The 14,211-nt window shown below is 41.7% G+C and overlaps 1 protein-coding gene across 3 annotated transcripts; it reads left to right on the top strand.

Annotated features, from left to right (window-relative positions):
- The first annotated feature begins 111 nt into the window (after positions 1 to 111).
- On the top strand, positions 112 to 14,050 carry LSM14B (LSM family member 14B). Of its 3 annotated transcripts, none has more exons than XM_043984011.1 (10): positions 112 to 416; positions 3,922 to 4,085; positions 4,800 to 4,935; positions 5,844 to 5,960; positions 8,689 to 8,853; positions 9,050 to 9,127; positions 9,347 to 9,508; positions 10,612 to 10,762; positions 11,983 to 12,156; positions 12,724 to 14,050. In XM_043984011.1, exons 1-9 carry the CDS (start codon positions 290 to 292, stop codon positions 12,152 to 12,154), a joined length of 1,272 nt encoding a protein of 423 aa, XP_043839946.1. In that variant the 5' UTR covers positions 112 to 289; the 3' UTR covers positions 12,155 to 12,156; positions 12,724 to 14,050. The 3 variants fall into 3 exon arrangements, with proteins under 3 accessions (XP_043839946.1, XP_043839945.1, XP_043839947.1); XM_043984010.1 differs by having other exon boundaries at positions 121 to 416; positions 11,983 to 12,170; XM_043984012.1 differs by having other exon boundaries at positions 258 to 416; positions 4,853 to 4,935; positions 11,983 to 12,170.
- The last annotated feature ends 161 nt before the right edge of the window (positions 14,051 to 14,211 follow it).

Below are 14,211 nucleotides of genomic sequence, written 5' to 3'. Positions count from 1 at the left end.
ATCCCACGGCCAGCCCCCGCCGCCATATTTAAAGGGCGGCCAGTGCTGCGGGTCGGTCCGCAGTGTGCGTGCGTGGGAGCGGAGCGGCGCAGCGCAGTCGGGGAGCACCCGGATGTGGCGCTCTTCTCCCTCCGCCCCCCCGCGTTCCCCCTCCCTCCCCTCCCCCCAGAGGCCCAGGCCCCACAGGCAGCGGCGGGAGGTTGAGGTAGCTGCGGCGGCTTCAGTGCTTGTGCAGTGAGGAAAGCCGAGCGGACCACGGGCCAGGCCCCGGCCCCGGCCGGCCGTGGCCATGAGTGGCTCGTCGGGTACCCCGTACCTGGGCAGTAAAATCAGCCTCATCTCCAAGGCGCAGATCCGCTATGAGGGCATCCTCTACACCATCGACACGGACAACTCCACCGTGGCCCTCGCCAAAGGTACCGGACCCAGGGCCCCCCCCCCTCCCCGAACCTCCTCCCGTCCCCGGTCCGGCCCGTGCTGGCTCTCGCCTCAGCTCGGCCTGCACCGTTCCCTTCCTGCACCCTCTCTTCCCCTCCCGGATCCTGGCCAGCGCCCCCTCCCCCAGCCCGGTCGTCGGGATCCTTCCCCCCCCCCCTCACCTCCGCCCCGAAGGGCCCATCCTACTTCAGGCCGCCGCCGCAGCTGACCCGCGTTCTCTCCGGCACCGACCCTCCTTCGAGGCCAAGAATCCACCTCTCGCCTGACCGCCCCCCCCCCGCCCCCAGCCGCAGTTCTCGCCCTTCCCCCTCCCTGCCTTTATGTGCCCCTGGGGCACAACCCTTAGCTCACTCCAAACCTTTTTTTCTCTGGAGCCTGGACGCCTCCCTTTCTGGCTGCTCTGAAGCCCCCACCCTCTCCTCCCCATCTCCCGTGTGCCTCCGATCCAGTGGGAGGTTGGGATTCAGTTCTCACTCCAGCTATCAGCTGCACCTTCAGGGGCAGGACAGACAGCCTTCCATTCCCTTTCCTCAGCTCTCACTCGGTTCTTTGATTCCCCTCTTCCTTCCCTCAGGCCCCAGATGTCTGCCCCCACCTTAGGCCCAAGCGAACTCGACCTCTATTCTTCCGTTCTAGGAGAACTACAGCTCCTCAGTTGGGTTGTACGTCTCGTAGTCGCCCCTGCTGCACCCTCTTAACCACCCTCCCACACATAGATCTACTTCGGAGGCTCTCCCCAAGGGCTCACCTGCTCTGGGATTGCACCCTTTCTCCCTCTCGCACACAGGCACATATGCCAACATAAAAGGTTTGCTGATTGTTCACGTGGGGCTTTTCTCTTCCCATCGCTTGGGGATATCTTTTTATGCTTTTCCAGCAGGCCCTCATGGCTCTGTGCCCAAAAGAGAAAGTGATGGTAGTTGGGAGAAGAACGTCTTTGTGTCTTTATCTTATTGCCTTTCCTAGCTAGCTTTCTTTTAAACCTCTGGTTTGGACCAAAAGTGCTTTGGAAGTGCTGGTTGACACCAGACCTTCCCATTACTCTCTTTGCTTCCCCCTTCTACATCCCCAGCCCACTTACTTAATTTGTGGATTTCCCTGTCCTGCTGCAGCAGTACGCTGGCACATACACACAATGGGCTCAGCACTTCCATGGACTGGAGCCTCATTGTAGTATATCTAGCCTTCTAGATCTCTGGCCTGCTGAGCCTAGACAATAAAAACCTAGGGGTCTTCGGGTAAGAGGGGTGGATGGGGGTGCTGGCCCAGCCTTCAGTTTCGGCATTAGTTCTTTAAATAGGAGTGTTGATACCTCCCCCCCCCCCCAAGCTTGTCTACGTTTTGTAGAGCTCTTTCTCCCAGAACAATGAAGTTGCTTAGTGGGGTGGTATGAAGGAAGCCTTTATATAGCTCTTTAGGTTTGTAAAAGGACATCTATAGGCCATCTCATTTTAGTCTAAGGAATGGGGGGGTGGAAGGGGGGGGTTTCTGCTACTCCCATTTTGCCTACATAAAAACTGTGGCTGAGAGAGGTTACGTGACTTGCTCTGGGTTGCCCATCTAGTTAAGGTCTGAGGCAGGTGTACACTAGAACCTACTCTTGGGAATGGGGGTGGGACATGTGGAGGGCTAGATTGCTTTAGGCTTCTGGAACCAATTAAAGTGCTTAGACCTTATGCCGGCACAAATTTTCAGGTTTTAAGATGCAGGGGTAGGAGGCTGTCTGCCTTTGAATAGGACTCTCTCTTATATTCATTTCACATTTATGAACTGCCCACTGAGTGTAAGACACTGTTATCTTCACAGTGTCTTCTCTTTCCCATTCCCCTCCCCGCAGCCTTCCAAATCTGTAAGCTAAAGTTGTGGTTTCTGTCCTTTTTTTAATGTGATAAACCCTACCAATCTGACTTGGACCCCGAAAAGAGGCATTGGTTTAAGTAACATTTTTAGTGAAAGGATTTCTTTTGTGGCTGTTGCTGTGGTATGTTTTTTATGTTGTATGAAGTTAAAAACAAAAGTTGACTTGTGGCCTCTACTCCATTGAAGGGCAGATGAAATAGGGTGGGTAAGTAATCTGACTAGATTCTGGAGTTGGCAATCCTTTTACAATTTGCTTAGTGCCTTCTGACCACCTTGTCTTGTGGAAATGGCAAAAAGGATCAGTCTGTCAAACTTGGTTTCTTGTATTAGGGGAAGTGACAGGTCTGCAGGGTGCAGTTAATGTGGCCTGTTATAATCTATATTTCTGTTCATGCTTGAGTATTTTAGTTGAATGAAGACATCCAATTCCATTTTTTAAAGAAAATGTATATTTAGACATCCTAAGTATATGTGCCTATACTTATGCTCCCAGCTCTTTGAATATAATGTCTGAATCTTGTAAAAGGGAAAAGCTGAAAGATAGCAGTTATGTTGTACCAGATCAATCTCTGAAGCATAAGGCATCCCTGAAGCCCTTACTTTATAGAGGGACCCTGATTCTTAGATCTTGACCCAGAGAAAACCTGGCATTAGTTGAATTGTGAAATTCTTAAGTACTATCTCAGGTGATGCCAGTTATAGGTGCCTAATATATCCCATTTGTTCTAGATTCATTCATCTTTACTATTGGCCCAGCTTCTGGATGCATTTTAAATATTCACTTCTGCCATCACAAGATTTGAATGGCATTGAAATTGTTGGGGAAAGTTCTCTCAACTAACTGGCACCTCTGTTTTGAAGGAAGCTGGCTGGCTTCTCAGAATAGAGTACTAAGACTCTATTCTTTTTAATATGATTGATGAGTAATAAAGAAAAAAATCGGGGCAGCTAGGTGGCGAAGTGGATAAAGCACCGGCCCTGGATTCAGGAAGACCTCAAAAATCCGGCCTCAAACACTTGACACTTACTAGCTGTGTGACCCTGGGCAAGTCACAACCCCAATTGCCTCACCGCCCCCCCCCCCCCAAAAAAAAGAAAAAATCTATACCCTGTTCCCTGTAGGCCTAGTTCTGTAGGGCTCTGTAGAACTCTTGCAGTTATTCTTTTCATAGAACCTCTAAAACTTTGCCTAGGGTCAAATAAACTACAAACAGGTATTGTATCCCTTTTGAAAAGAATATTATGTATTAAAATGAACAGAACTCCAGGGTTTTGTGTACAATGATAGCTATTGTTTATATTGGGCTTGAAGGTTTATAGATGTTTTACATACTCTTTTATTCTCACTACTGCCCTTCAAGTTAAGTGCTATTATTATCATCTCTGTTTTCCTTGTTGAGGAAATTGAGCAAAGGTAACTGACTTGCTCAAGGTCACATAGCTAGTAATTGAGGCAGGATTTGAATTCAGGGTCTCCTTGACTCCAAATCCAGTGTTTTAGCTTCTACTACTCATATACTTTCCCCCTCAAGAAGAAACTTGTCAGATAATAGGAAGGAGTTGAAATAGTTCAGATTTCAGTATAATCAGTCTAACATCCTATTTCTTCTCTCAATTCCTAAGTGAGATCCTTTGGTACAGAAGACCGCCCTACTGATAGGCCTGCTCCTCCAAGAGAGGAAATTTATGAGTACATCATTTTCCGGGGAAGTGATATCAAAGATATTACTGTATGTGAACCTCCAAAAGCTCAACACACACTCCCTCAGGATCCTGCTATTGTCCAAGTAAGTGTGTTACCTGGAGTTAATACTTTTCCTTGGTTTTTATAAGTTCAGGATAAATATGTATTTTTTGCTGTTCTGTTTTATTTAAGCATTAACATGAAGAGCAGACGTGAGTGGGAAGTGGGAAGGAAGGGTTTTTTTGTCCTCTTTAAGTTTGCTGACTTGCAGAAAGCTTGATGGTTTAGGCCTGGTCTCTTGGAGGTCCCAGGAAAAGAAAACTAGATAATGACTGGCTAGGGATCTTAGCTAGTTAAAGAAATTTTTAGATACTAAAATTGATGTAGTTTATATATGGCTAGCAGGCAGATAGCTTTATGGGGTATGCTACATGAAATCAGTAAGTTATCTTCTGTTTGTCCAGCAGTGTTTTTGAACTTGAAGGAACAACTACACAAATGGGTTTAATATTGAATTTGCAATGTCTTTTCCAATTTTCTCACTGTGTTCCTCCCTACGTTATTTTGCTCATGAGGAAGCAAAGAAGGGAAATTAGATGGAGTGAAAAATTACCAGTTTCAGTAAGACAGTTTGCACCGATAGTGTGGCTAGTCATAAGTGATACTTTAAATCAGCTCCTCTGCAGGGATGTAGGATAGATTTTTCTTTTCCTTCCTAAACAAATTCTGTGTGTTTTCAGTTATCGTCTAGGTTCTGGAAATGAATCTTGCATATCAGTAGGGTAACTGTTCCACTCTAACATATTGTTTTGTTTAGTCTTCCCTGGGCTCTGCCTCTACATCATCCTTCCAACCACATGTGCCTTACAGCCCCTTTAGAGGTATGCCACCCTACAACCAGCTTGCTGCCAGCTCCCTACTTAGCCAGCAGTATGCAGCTTCCTTAGGTTTAGGTGAGTAAAACTTCTGTACTTTGTTAAGCTTGACCCATATGATATTTTTATTATGGGTGGATACCAGCAACTAGGAAGCAAAAATAGATAGTCTAATTATCTTCAAACAGCATAGTTAGCAGTTGTATTTTGTGACCTTTTTATGTTTGCTTGTCTAAAAAGATGACCAGATTGCACAGTGCATTTACATAATAGTTAATGTGCATAATGTAAAATCTTTCAAACATCTTCGTAAAGTGAGTTATTCTGAATTTCAAGAGTTTTTTAAAGGAAATTAGTAACTTGAACTGTTAGTATTTCTCAGGTGGAGGTTCTGCCTTAATATTATAGTGAAATTCATCATTAACTATTGGGTGCATATTGCTAAAATTCTAGGTGTTAATATTTAGTAAACTATGCTCCTGTGATGTTTTTAAAATTTTGAGCCATGTAAGGATTTCCAAGGCCATTTAAGTGCAACTTTTTAGCTATGTTGAATTTTTCCAGAATTCAGAATGGATAAAGTTTTGCAAAGTAGCATGAATGAGTCTTTAGTGAAACTCTTCCATGCCATCACTTATTTTTTTGTTCACATAGCTTTGAATTCAAAATTCTTAGACAACCTAATCATGATTACTCACTGGTATCATAATAATGTCTGATGGCAGGGAGCAGTATAAGATTAAGTATAAGACTAGTGCTGTAGGTTACTTTCTATTAAAATTTCTGTTTGTCTTGACTATTTTCTAATAGGACAGGTTTACATGCCCACCCTGGCTTGCTGCTTTTCTTAAATATTGTTTGTATTAGCAACCTGGCCTACAAGAGTTACTTGGATCTCTTTCCAAGCTTGTTGTATGTTAGACTAGTATCTCATTACTTATTTGTATGCTTTTTCTTTTTGCCTTTTCTCCCTTATCTTATTTTAGAAAAGTTGGTAAGCCCTCCAGCCTCAGCCGCTGCTTCAAGCCCTAGTTCTTCTCCATCTCCACAGCCTGTTTCAGAGCTTGACATGTCCTCAGAGCCACATCAGCTCTCTTCTAAGGGTAACAGCAGTTTTGGAGAACTGCATCTGTCTTGCAAAGCCTGCTAAGAGCAAGGGGGTAAAACTGGTAGAACAGAATGACAGTAGCTATAGTAAATACTCATGTCAAACTAGTGATATGCTTAACTTCTGTTTGACCAAACATATAGCCCTTTTGTTATTAGCTTTTTAATAAAAGTATTGGAGATGACAAGAACCATCAGCACTCTCTTTATACACAGTGTTGCCTTTCATCAATCACTTCCATCATATACAGTAGAAGTGACTATTGAACATGAAGTAGAAAAGTCACTGTTAGAAGAAAGTGGCCTCTGGTTTTGACTAGATACTAAACAGAGTTTGGATGGGGGGTGGGGGGACATATCTAGATTGGGAACAACTCTAAAATCAGTATATTGGAGCTGGTAAGTTACATTCATGTACTGCTGCATGTGACCATTGTGAAGTGTAACTTTTCTGTCCTGTGTATTGAGACTTAAGAACCACAGGAGGGAAGTTAGAATTCAAAACGGGTCTCAAAGCTCTAAGAAATACAAGAATAATGTCTTGAAATGGATCAGAACATGTGCTATGACACTTGTCTTAATGCTAATGTAAATAATTTACATTTCATTCAGAGGTGGAATTTTATCCCACATCTTAATCTACTTGAAGTGCTAAAATTTACCTTGACAATTCTGTAGGGTATGTTAAACATAGATTCTATGTCTTTGACCTTTGAATGGATTTTTAAAAGTGAAATAATAATAGTAACTTTCATTATGTCATGCAACTACTGTCAATCTGTCTTACTTTGCATGTTTTGAATTTGAATGTGGCATTGAGCCCAGCATATTTTGGTTATAGAAGTAGTATATCATCTGCATTTTAAAACTATTCTATAGTTTCATGTTCTTAAGTTTAAAACCACTTAGGTACTATTTCTTGTTGAAAGATGGGAATTTTAGGGCAGCTAGGTTGCACAGTGGATAAAGCACTGGCCCTGAATTCAGGAGGACCTGAGTTCAAATCCGGCCTCAGACACTTGACACTTACTAGCTGTGTAACCCTGGGGAAGTCACTTAACCTTCATTGTCCCACCAAAAAAGAAAGAAAGAAAGGTGGGAATTAAAAAAAAAATTAAACCCATCTCATATCCCACCCAATTATATTCTACATGGGAATAGGCTTAAACAGTTAAAGTCTCTTGAGAGACTTTAGAGGAGTTAACATGGGTAAAAATGATGGACCAGAGAAACTTGTAAATTAGTTAAAATCCAATTATGATAAATATTTCGAATTCTTTAAGGTTGTAGAATCTAGACCTGAAAAGAAACCTTGGGTCTGATATCCCTTCATTTTATAAATCAGCAAACTAAAGAGTAAATGACTTGCTTGAGGTTACACAGATAATAAACAGCAGATCTAGAATCCTTCTGTTTAAGAGAGCTATTTTCTAGTCCATTTGGCATTTTTATCTGTTTATAGCAAATTTTCTAATCCCTATCTCCTCTAACAAAAACCTGTTTGCCCTGTACAAGAGGGAGAGAAGGCTATTGTTTGGCCAAAACAACCAAAAAACTTACCTTTAAGTTAGACTCATTCTCTGCCTGAAAAATTCCAACTTCTACATAACTTTCCAAACCACTCCATCAAAACACCAAGGTCCAAGAATTTGGAGGAAGCAAGTAGGGCAGGCAGAGACACATATCTGAAGATATGTGTCTAAACACAGAAGAAAGAAGTGTCTTTTGTCTTCATACCTATTTGTTTTGGAGAGATGAGGCTTAAGTTCTTTCATCTCCAAGTGCTTTGGACTGGAAATGTCTTCTAGCAAATCTACTCATGAGAATATTCTACTACAGAAGGCAGAATAGAGTAGTGTTCTTGAGTTTTTCATAACCGTATTTTACTTGTATTAAGGGAAACTTTGGAGATAAAAGATACCATTTAAGACTGTCGGGGCAGCTAGATGGCGCAGTGGATGGAGCACTGGCCCTGGAGTTGGGAAGACCTGAGTTCAAATCTGGCCTCAGACACTTAACATTTACTAGCTGTGTGACCCTGGGCAAGTCACTTAACCCCAATTGCCCCACTTTAAAAAAAAAAAAGACTGTTCCTCCTCCTTGGCTTTTTTTTTTTTTTTTTAGTGTGAGGCAGTTGAGGTTAAGTGACTTGCCCAGGGTCACACAGCTAGTAAGTGGTAAGTGTCTGAGGCTGCATTTGAACTCAGGTCCTCCTGAATCCAGGGCCAGTGCTCCATCCACTGCGCCACCTAGCTGCCCCTCTTCCTTGGCTTTGAGGCCTTCAGGCAAAACTAACATTCTCCTAAAATAACTTCTGAAATGACAGAAAACACTTGTGTTTTATGTCAAACTCTAGTTTGGGATAGCTGTTCTTGTCCAGTGTCCCCCAGGATAAAGATAACCTATATTGTCTGGTTTTACCAAAATTTCAATATTGTATCATATCTTTTAATGACCTTGGGAATCTGCTTTAGGATGTGCATTCTGGGATTTCAAAATTGAGATCAGCCTAGAGGTTAACTGGATGTTTCACTGGGCTATGAATACAGACCTGACATCTGCCTGCCTCTAGGAAGGGACTTCTTTCAGTGAATGAGTTGTACCTGGATTTTGGTAAAACCTTTACAGGTGTTTCACTTCTTCTGATGTGCCAACCATAAGGGAAAAGGTATAATGTTTTCTTTTTCCTCTGATTTTAAGCCCTGTTCTCTTCTCTTAATTCAGGAACTGGTTTTCCATCCATCCCGGTACGTAAGAGTCCCATGGTAGAACAGGCAGTCCAGACTGGTTCTGTTGATAACCTGAATGCCAAAAAACTCCTACCCACCAAGGCTCCCATAGGGATCCAACGCAGTGGTCGCCAGGTCCAACCAAACAACAAAACAAGTGGTACTTGAAACATTTCTCCCCACCTTTTTGCTTGATAATCAAAATGGCCAGGGTGGGGGGGAGGGAGGGAATTAGTATCTGTGGCTTTTTATAAGGCATTTGCTCAAAGCATAGTACCATACACAGCACATTCCATTATAAATTTGTAGGTCTTCTACCTCAGATCTTACCTCTCATATTCTTTTTTATGCCTTAGATGTAGTTCAGCCAGTACCTGTGCAAAATCAAGGTCAGGTGAATGATGAAAACAGAAGACCTCAAAGGAGAAGATCAGGTAATTTAGTTTTGGAGCAAAATGAATAACTACAGTTGAAAACCGATCTTTAAAAACCTAAGTCAGCAATAATTAAAGTTAAATGTCCAACTACCTACTCTTGCCATCATAGGGTGTGTATCCTTTTTGAAGGCCTTCAAAGATCTGGCTATTGTTTAGAGGTATTCATCTATGGAAGCTTGTTGACTTGTTCTAATCTTGGTTTTTCTGTTTCCATAGGAAACAGGCGAACAAGGAACCGTTCCAGAGGGCAGAACCGTCCAACAAATGCTAAGGAAAACACTATTAAGTTTGAAGGTGACTTTGATTTTGAGAGTGCAAATGCTCAGTTCAACAGAGAAGAGCTTGACAAGGAATTTAAGAAGAAACTGAATTTTAAAGGTCTGACTTAGCTGTGTTTGACTCTCTATGGGGGAATGTTTATAATACCTCAGGGTGTAGTTGGCACTTTTTTTTCTTTCTTTCTTTCTTTTTTTTTAAAGTGAGGTAATTGGGGTTAAGTGACTTGCCCAGGGTCACACAGCTAGTAAGTGTTAAGTGTCTGAGGCTGGATTTGAACTCAGGTACTCCTGACTCCAGGGCCGGTGCTCTATCCACTGCGCCACCTAGCTGCTCCTAGTTGGCGCTTTTAAGAGGAATATTGATGCATTGAGTGCTACCAGGACAGCGAGGGGAAGGGAAAACCATATCATGAAGATTGGTTAAAGGAACTGAGGATTCTGAACCTAAAGAAAAAGACTTGGATGAGACACATGGTGTGTGCTGTCTTTTAGATATTTGAAAGGCTGTCATTTGATTTGGAAGGGACAGGTAAGATTTGTGTTATTGAAGAGAGTTAAAAAAAAAATGAGTAGATCTTACCAGAGAGGCAGATTTAAGTTTTATAAAGATTTCAAACAAGTGACACTGCTCAATAGTAAAATGGGTTGTCTGCCTTAATATAGTCAAACCTTTAATATACTGAGCTCTTTTTATTTGGAGAGGTTTACATATAGTAGGAATTTAGGTGGTGTTTGAATTGGAGATCTCTCCTCATTTTGTAATATTGGGATTTGGCTTAGCATTGGGTATAAAAATTTTAGTACCCGTAAATTCTAAGAACCTATTCTGTTGACTTTTAAGCTATAAAAGGAAACAAGTGCCTGCTGACCCTGATTTCTTAATTTGGTTACAATAGTAAATATTTAAGTATCCAGGTTGGGATATGTATTGCCTTTGGTTTGGGGGTTAGGGGAGTCATATCTCTAATTGAAGTAAAATGTAACAAAGCACAATAAACAGTTATGTTGATTGACACTACATGGTAGTATATGGTAAACATTGGTTCTGGGTGCAATATGTGCTAGTATGTAGACTTTGCCAGCCTTAATCATGAACTGAGGAAGTTAATTTTTGGTCATGTTTCTATGCTAGGTAGAATTACACTTTCCTTTTAGTTGACTTGTCAACATATAGTTCATATACTTCCCTATCCCTGTTCTTAGATGACAAAACGGAGAAAGAAGAGAAAGGAGATCCAGCAGTAGTAACTCAGAACAATGACAGCACAACGGAGGAGGACCTCCTGGGACCTAACTGCTATTACGACAAATCCAAGTCGTTCTTTGACAACATATCTTCTGAACTAAAGTCCAGGTAAAGAAAGGTGTGAATGTAAGGAAGGAAAAGGATTCTTGGTTGGCTTCTTCCTAAAGACCTAAGTGCTTTTTAACTTGGATAAGTGCATTGAAGACTCAAACTAGAAACTTGATACAAATCAAATATCCCACTACAGTAAACATTTCTATACAACAGATGCATAAGTCCTAGATGATGAATTCTTAATTTGAGGAATTAGAATAAAGCAGATTCTTGCCCAGTTTTTAAGAATCAGGCAACTTTAAGTTAGTCCTAGAGTTTGCCCATGTGCACACCACTGGTATTTCTTATGTTTCTCCCCATAATCTTTGTTCATCTGTCAGCTGTTAAAGCTAGGGTGGCCTTTAAACAGAGTACATATACTCTGAACTGTCATTCATTTGCTCTGTCTTTCAGGCTTAGCTTAGCTTACATTTAGGATTTTAGAACTTTAGAATCATGCTCATATACACATGATCTTTTAATTCCTGAAGAGACTTTAGAGATCCTCTGACCCTCTCATTTACAGTTTAGGGAAGTAGGGCCTAGGGGAATGCAGTAAATTGTTCAGGGTTAAAGCCTTGGATAGTAGGAGAACTCAACCCAGGTTTTTTCATGTCTAGTGTGTTTTTCACTGTACTACATTACTGCTTAACCAACCACTGTACTACATCTTAGCACCATCTTTTATACCTCAGCCTTTGCTATCTTTATCTTCCCCTCTTCCCATCCTGCATATTCCTCTGTTTCCCTGATAGAAAATAGTTCCTTGAGCAACTACTGCTTTGTTGTTGTTGTTGTTGGTGGTGGTGGTTTGTTTGTTTGTCTAGCACATGGTAGGCATGAATACTGCTTGACTTGGGTAGTGAATTTGGGACCAAGTCTGCCTGGCCGGAATTGCCTCCAAAATGTTTTCTTGCTATACCAGGATATGTGGGATAGGCAAGGTACTACATGTGTTGGGAAATAACACAGAGCTGTTTAGTCCTTCAAATAGACTATCTTAATAGAAAAAGCATCAAATAATCCAGTGCCCTTATTTTATAAATGTGGAAACTGTGGTCCCTGAGACATTAGCTCTAAACTACTAAACAATTAAGCAGTCACCATGTCTGTTGTTTTTTTTTTAAGCACTTCATTAGATAACAGCAATAACATAGAGATGCAGATATTTCTCCTAATTCTTTGAGTAACTTAGTCTTATGATGTGTGTTAAATACATCTCAATTCTGGCTCAGTTCTAGGCGTACAACATGGGCTGAAGAAAGGAAGCTCAACACAGAGACCTTTGGAGTGTCGGGAAGATTTCTTCGAGGCCGTAGCTTCAGGGGTGGCTTTAGAGGTGGAAGAGGCACTGGAACAGCCCGGCGCAACCAAACTTCCCACAGAGCTGGTACTGGGAGAGTTTAAGAGTATGTAACTATTTGTAAGTATGGAGAAATAGCTATATCTTGTTTAGATATAAATTGGTCTGTTGGGGGATATTTTTGTGAAAAATTGGGGAGTATTTAGACTAGAAGCTTTCACAAAAGGTACTCAGCAATCGGTGTGTTAAATTTGGCTTATTCCTTTGTTCAACAAGAGGGAAACTGTTAGGCAAGGACTTCTTTGCCTGTAATTTGGAGGAACTTTTTTTTTTTGGCCTATTGATTTCAGTGGTGTAGGAAATTTGTTGATAAATGAATCATAAAGATAGACCTTCTATCATTGAAAGTCTAAGGTGCATCAAGTATGTTACTTAGAAATTAGCCCTGGTCACACAGCTGGTCTGTGTCAAAGGCAATACTTGAACCCAGGCCTTCTTGATCTAAGAGTAATCCTCCATTCACTATACCACAGTACTGGGGGTACTGCTCACTAGGTGACCCTCTTTTCTGTATCAGATATGACCAAATCTAGAGAGGGAGCTGTCAAGAAGATATAGCTGTCTCTCATGGAGCATAAATACCCAATCTTGGTCACTATCTTTTCTCTTGCAGGCTAAGTGGCACAAAGGTGATGCTGTGTATATAAGAAAACATTGAAAATGCTGCACTTAATGTGGGGAGAAAATGGGTCATTTTGTTTACTACTTTTTTGGAAAATCCCACAGTACTACTGCTTAGTTTGGACTTCAACGGAACTTGGACTTGGTCTGAGTGAAAACCACTTGTTTTTTGGAAGTGTTCATGGGTAACCTCCTTTGAGGTGTCTTGGTCTCTTTCTCCCCCCCTCCCCCTTTTTTTCTTAAAAGCACAGCCTAATTTTAAGTTTTTCTTTTGGTATTTTGCAGAAGGGTTTTCTGTGTTCTTTAGTGAGGGTTTAACTAAATCTTTTTTTTGAGACAATAATTGACTTTTTAAAAGTAGAACCAAATCTCATTAAAAACAAGCCAATTACATTTTTAGTAACCAAACTGACCCTTTGGTGCTGCTGGTCTGTCACTCCCACTTCTAAGAAGCAACATGTTTCAGTAACTCTTGGTGTCTAGAGACCTGGATGCCCAGTACTAAATGGGGTTTATGAGTACTTGGGGTGGTTTGGGGGTGGGCTGGGAGGGAATATAGGGGTTATTACATGGATCATGTATAAGCAAGCCACAGAGTACCCAGGGTAGGTGTCAGCCAGAACCCAGAGATGAGTTGTCAGAAGAGGAAGAGTTTAAAGGTGACTTCCAAGAGGCCCTGTTAATATTCAAAGCTAAGGGGTCAGGATAGACTTTCATCCCTATGGGAACTGATGGGGGATATAAAACTCAGGGCCAGCCTCCCTAGAAAACCTCTTCACCAGCCCTCCTTGTTACTGCCAACCTGTCTCTGGTACATGCTACTTACCAGTCATGTGTTGGATTTTGGCATAACACTCTTGAATGCTGTTCTCATCCACTTAGGAATGGGGGGGGGGGGCGGGGGGGGGGGCTAAGAAAAGAGGCAACCTGCTCTTAAGTGAAGTTGAGTTGGCAAAGGGCACGTTTCCTCCAAATTGTAAATAATTCCATTGGGGTTTTTTTGTTGTTGTTTGTTTTAAAGGTGGGGTGGAGGGAGGGTGGGGAACATAAACTTGTTGCATGAGTAAATGGGTTACATCTTTAGTATAGGCATGTGCCCCTCTCTGGTTGACAGGGCATTTTGTTGAAATAAGCACCTTGGTAAATGAAAATTCCCTTAAAATAGCTACAAAGGTTTTAGTTATGCATTGACTAAGTTACTGTAAAAGCTTGGGTTTATTTTTGTAGGAGTTAATTGCTAAGAATTAGAAATATAGCAATGGGGCTGCTCTGTTGGGAGTATTGTAAATTATAAATAAACATGCAAATGTTTAATACTTTTTCTTCGTGGCTTTATTTTACGTTCCCTGAGTGATTTAATTGCTGTGGGGCAGCTACTGATTTATGTGTGGCTTATCTCTTCTTTGTGCTTACAGGCTGTTTCACATTAGTCATTAGTGGTTAAACTGGAGAAAAGGAATGCTGTCAAGAAAGACAAGTT

This window comes from Dromiciops gliroides, chromosome 2 (genome assembly GCF_019393635.1).
Source record: "Dromiciops gliroides isolate mDroGli1 chromosome 2, mDroGli1.pri, whole genome shotgun sequence".
Lineage (NCBI taxonomy): Eukaryota > Metazoa > Chordata > Mammalia > Microbiotheria > Microbiotheriidae > Dromiciops > Dromiciops gliroides.
Note: the sequence above shows the minus strand (reverse complement) of the source record. Positions and strands in the feature narration are given on the sequence as shown.

Coding starts and splice junctions, on each gene's coding strand:
- LSM14B (XM_043984011.1), top strand. CDS start 290: ATGAGTGGCTCGTCGGGTACCCCGTACCTGGGCAGTAAAATCAGCCTC. Junction 4,086..4,799: donor AGGATCCTGCTATTGTCCAA/GTAAGTGTGTTA, acceptor TGTTTTGTTTAG/TCTTCCCTGGGCTCTGCCTC. Junction 9,509..10,611: donor GAAGAAACTGAATTTTAAAG/GTCTGACTTAGC, acceptor CCCTGTTCTTAG/ATGACAAAACGGAGAAAGAA.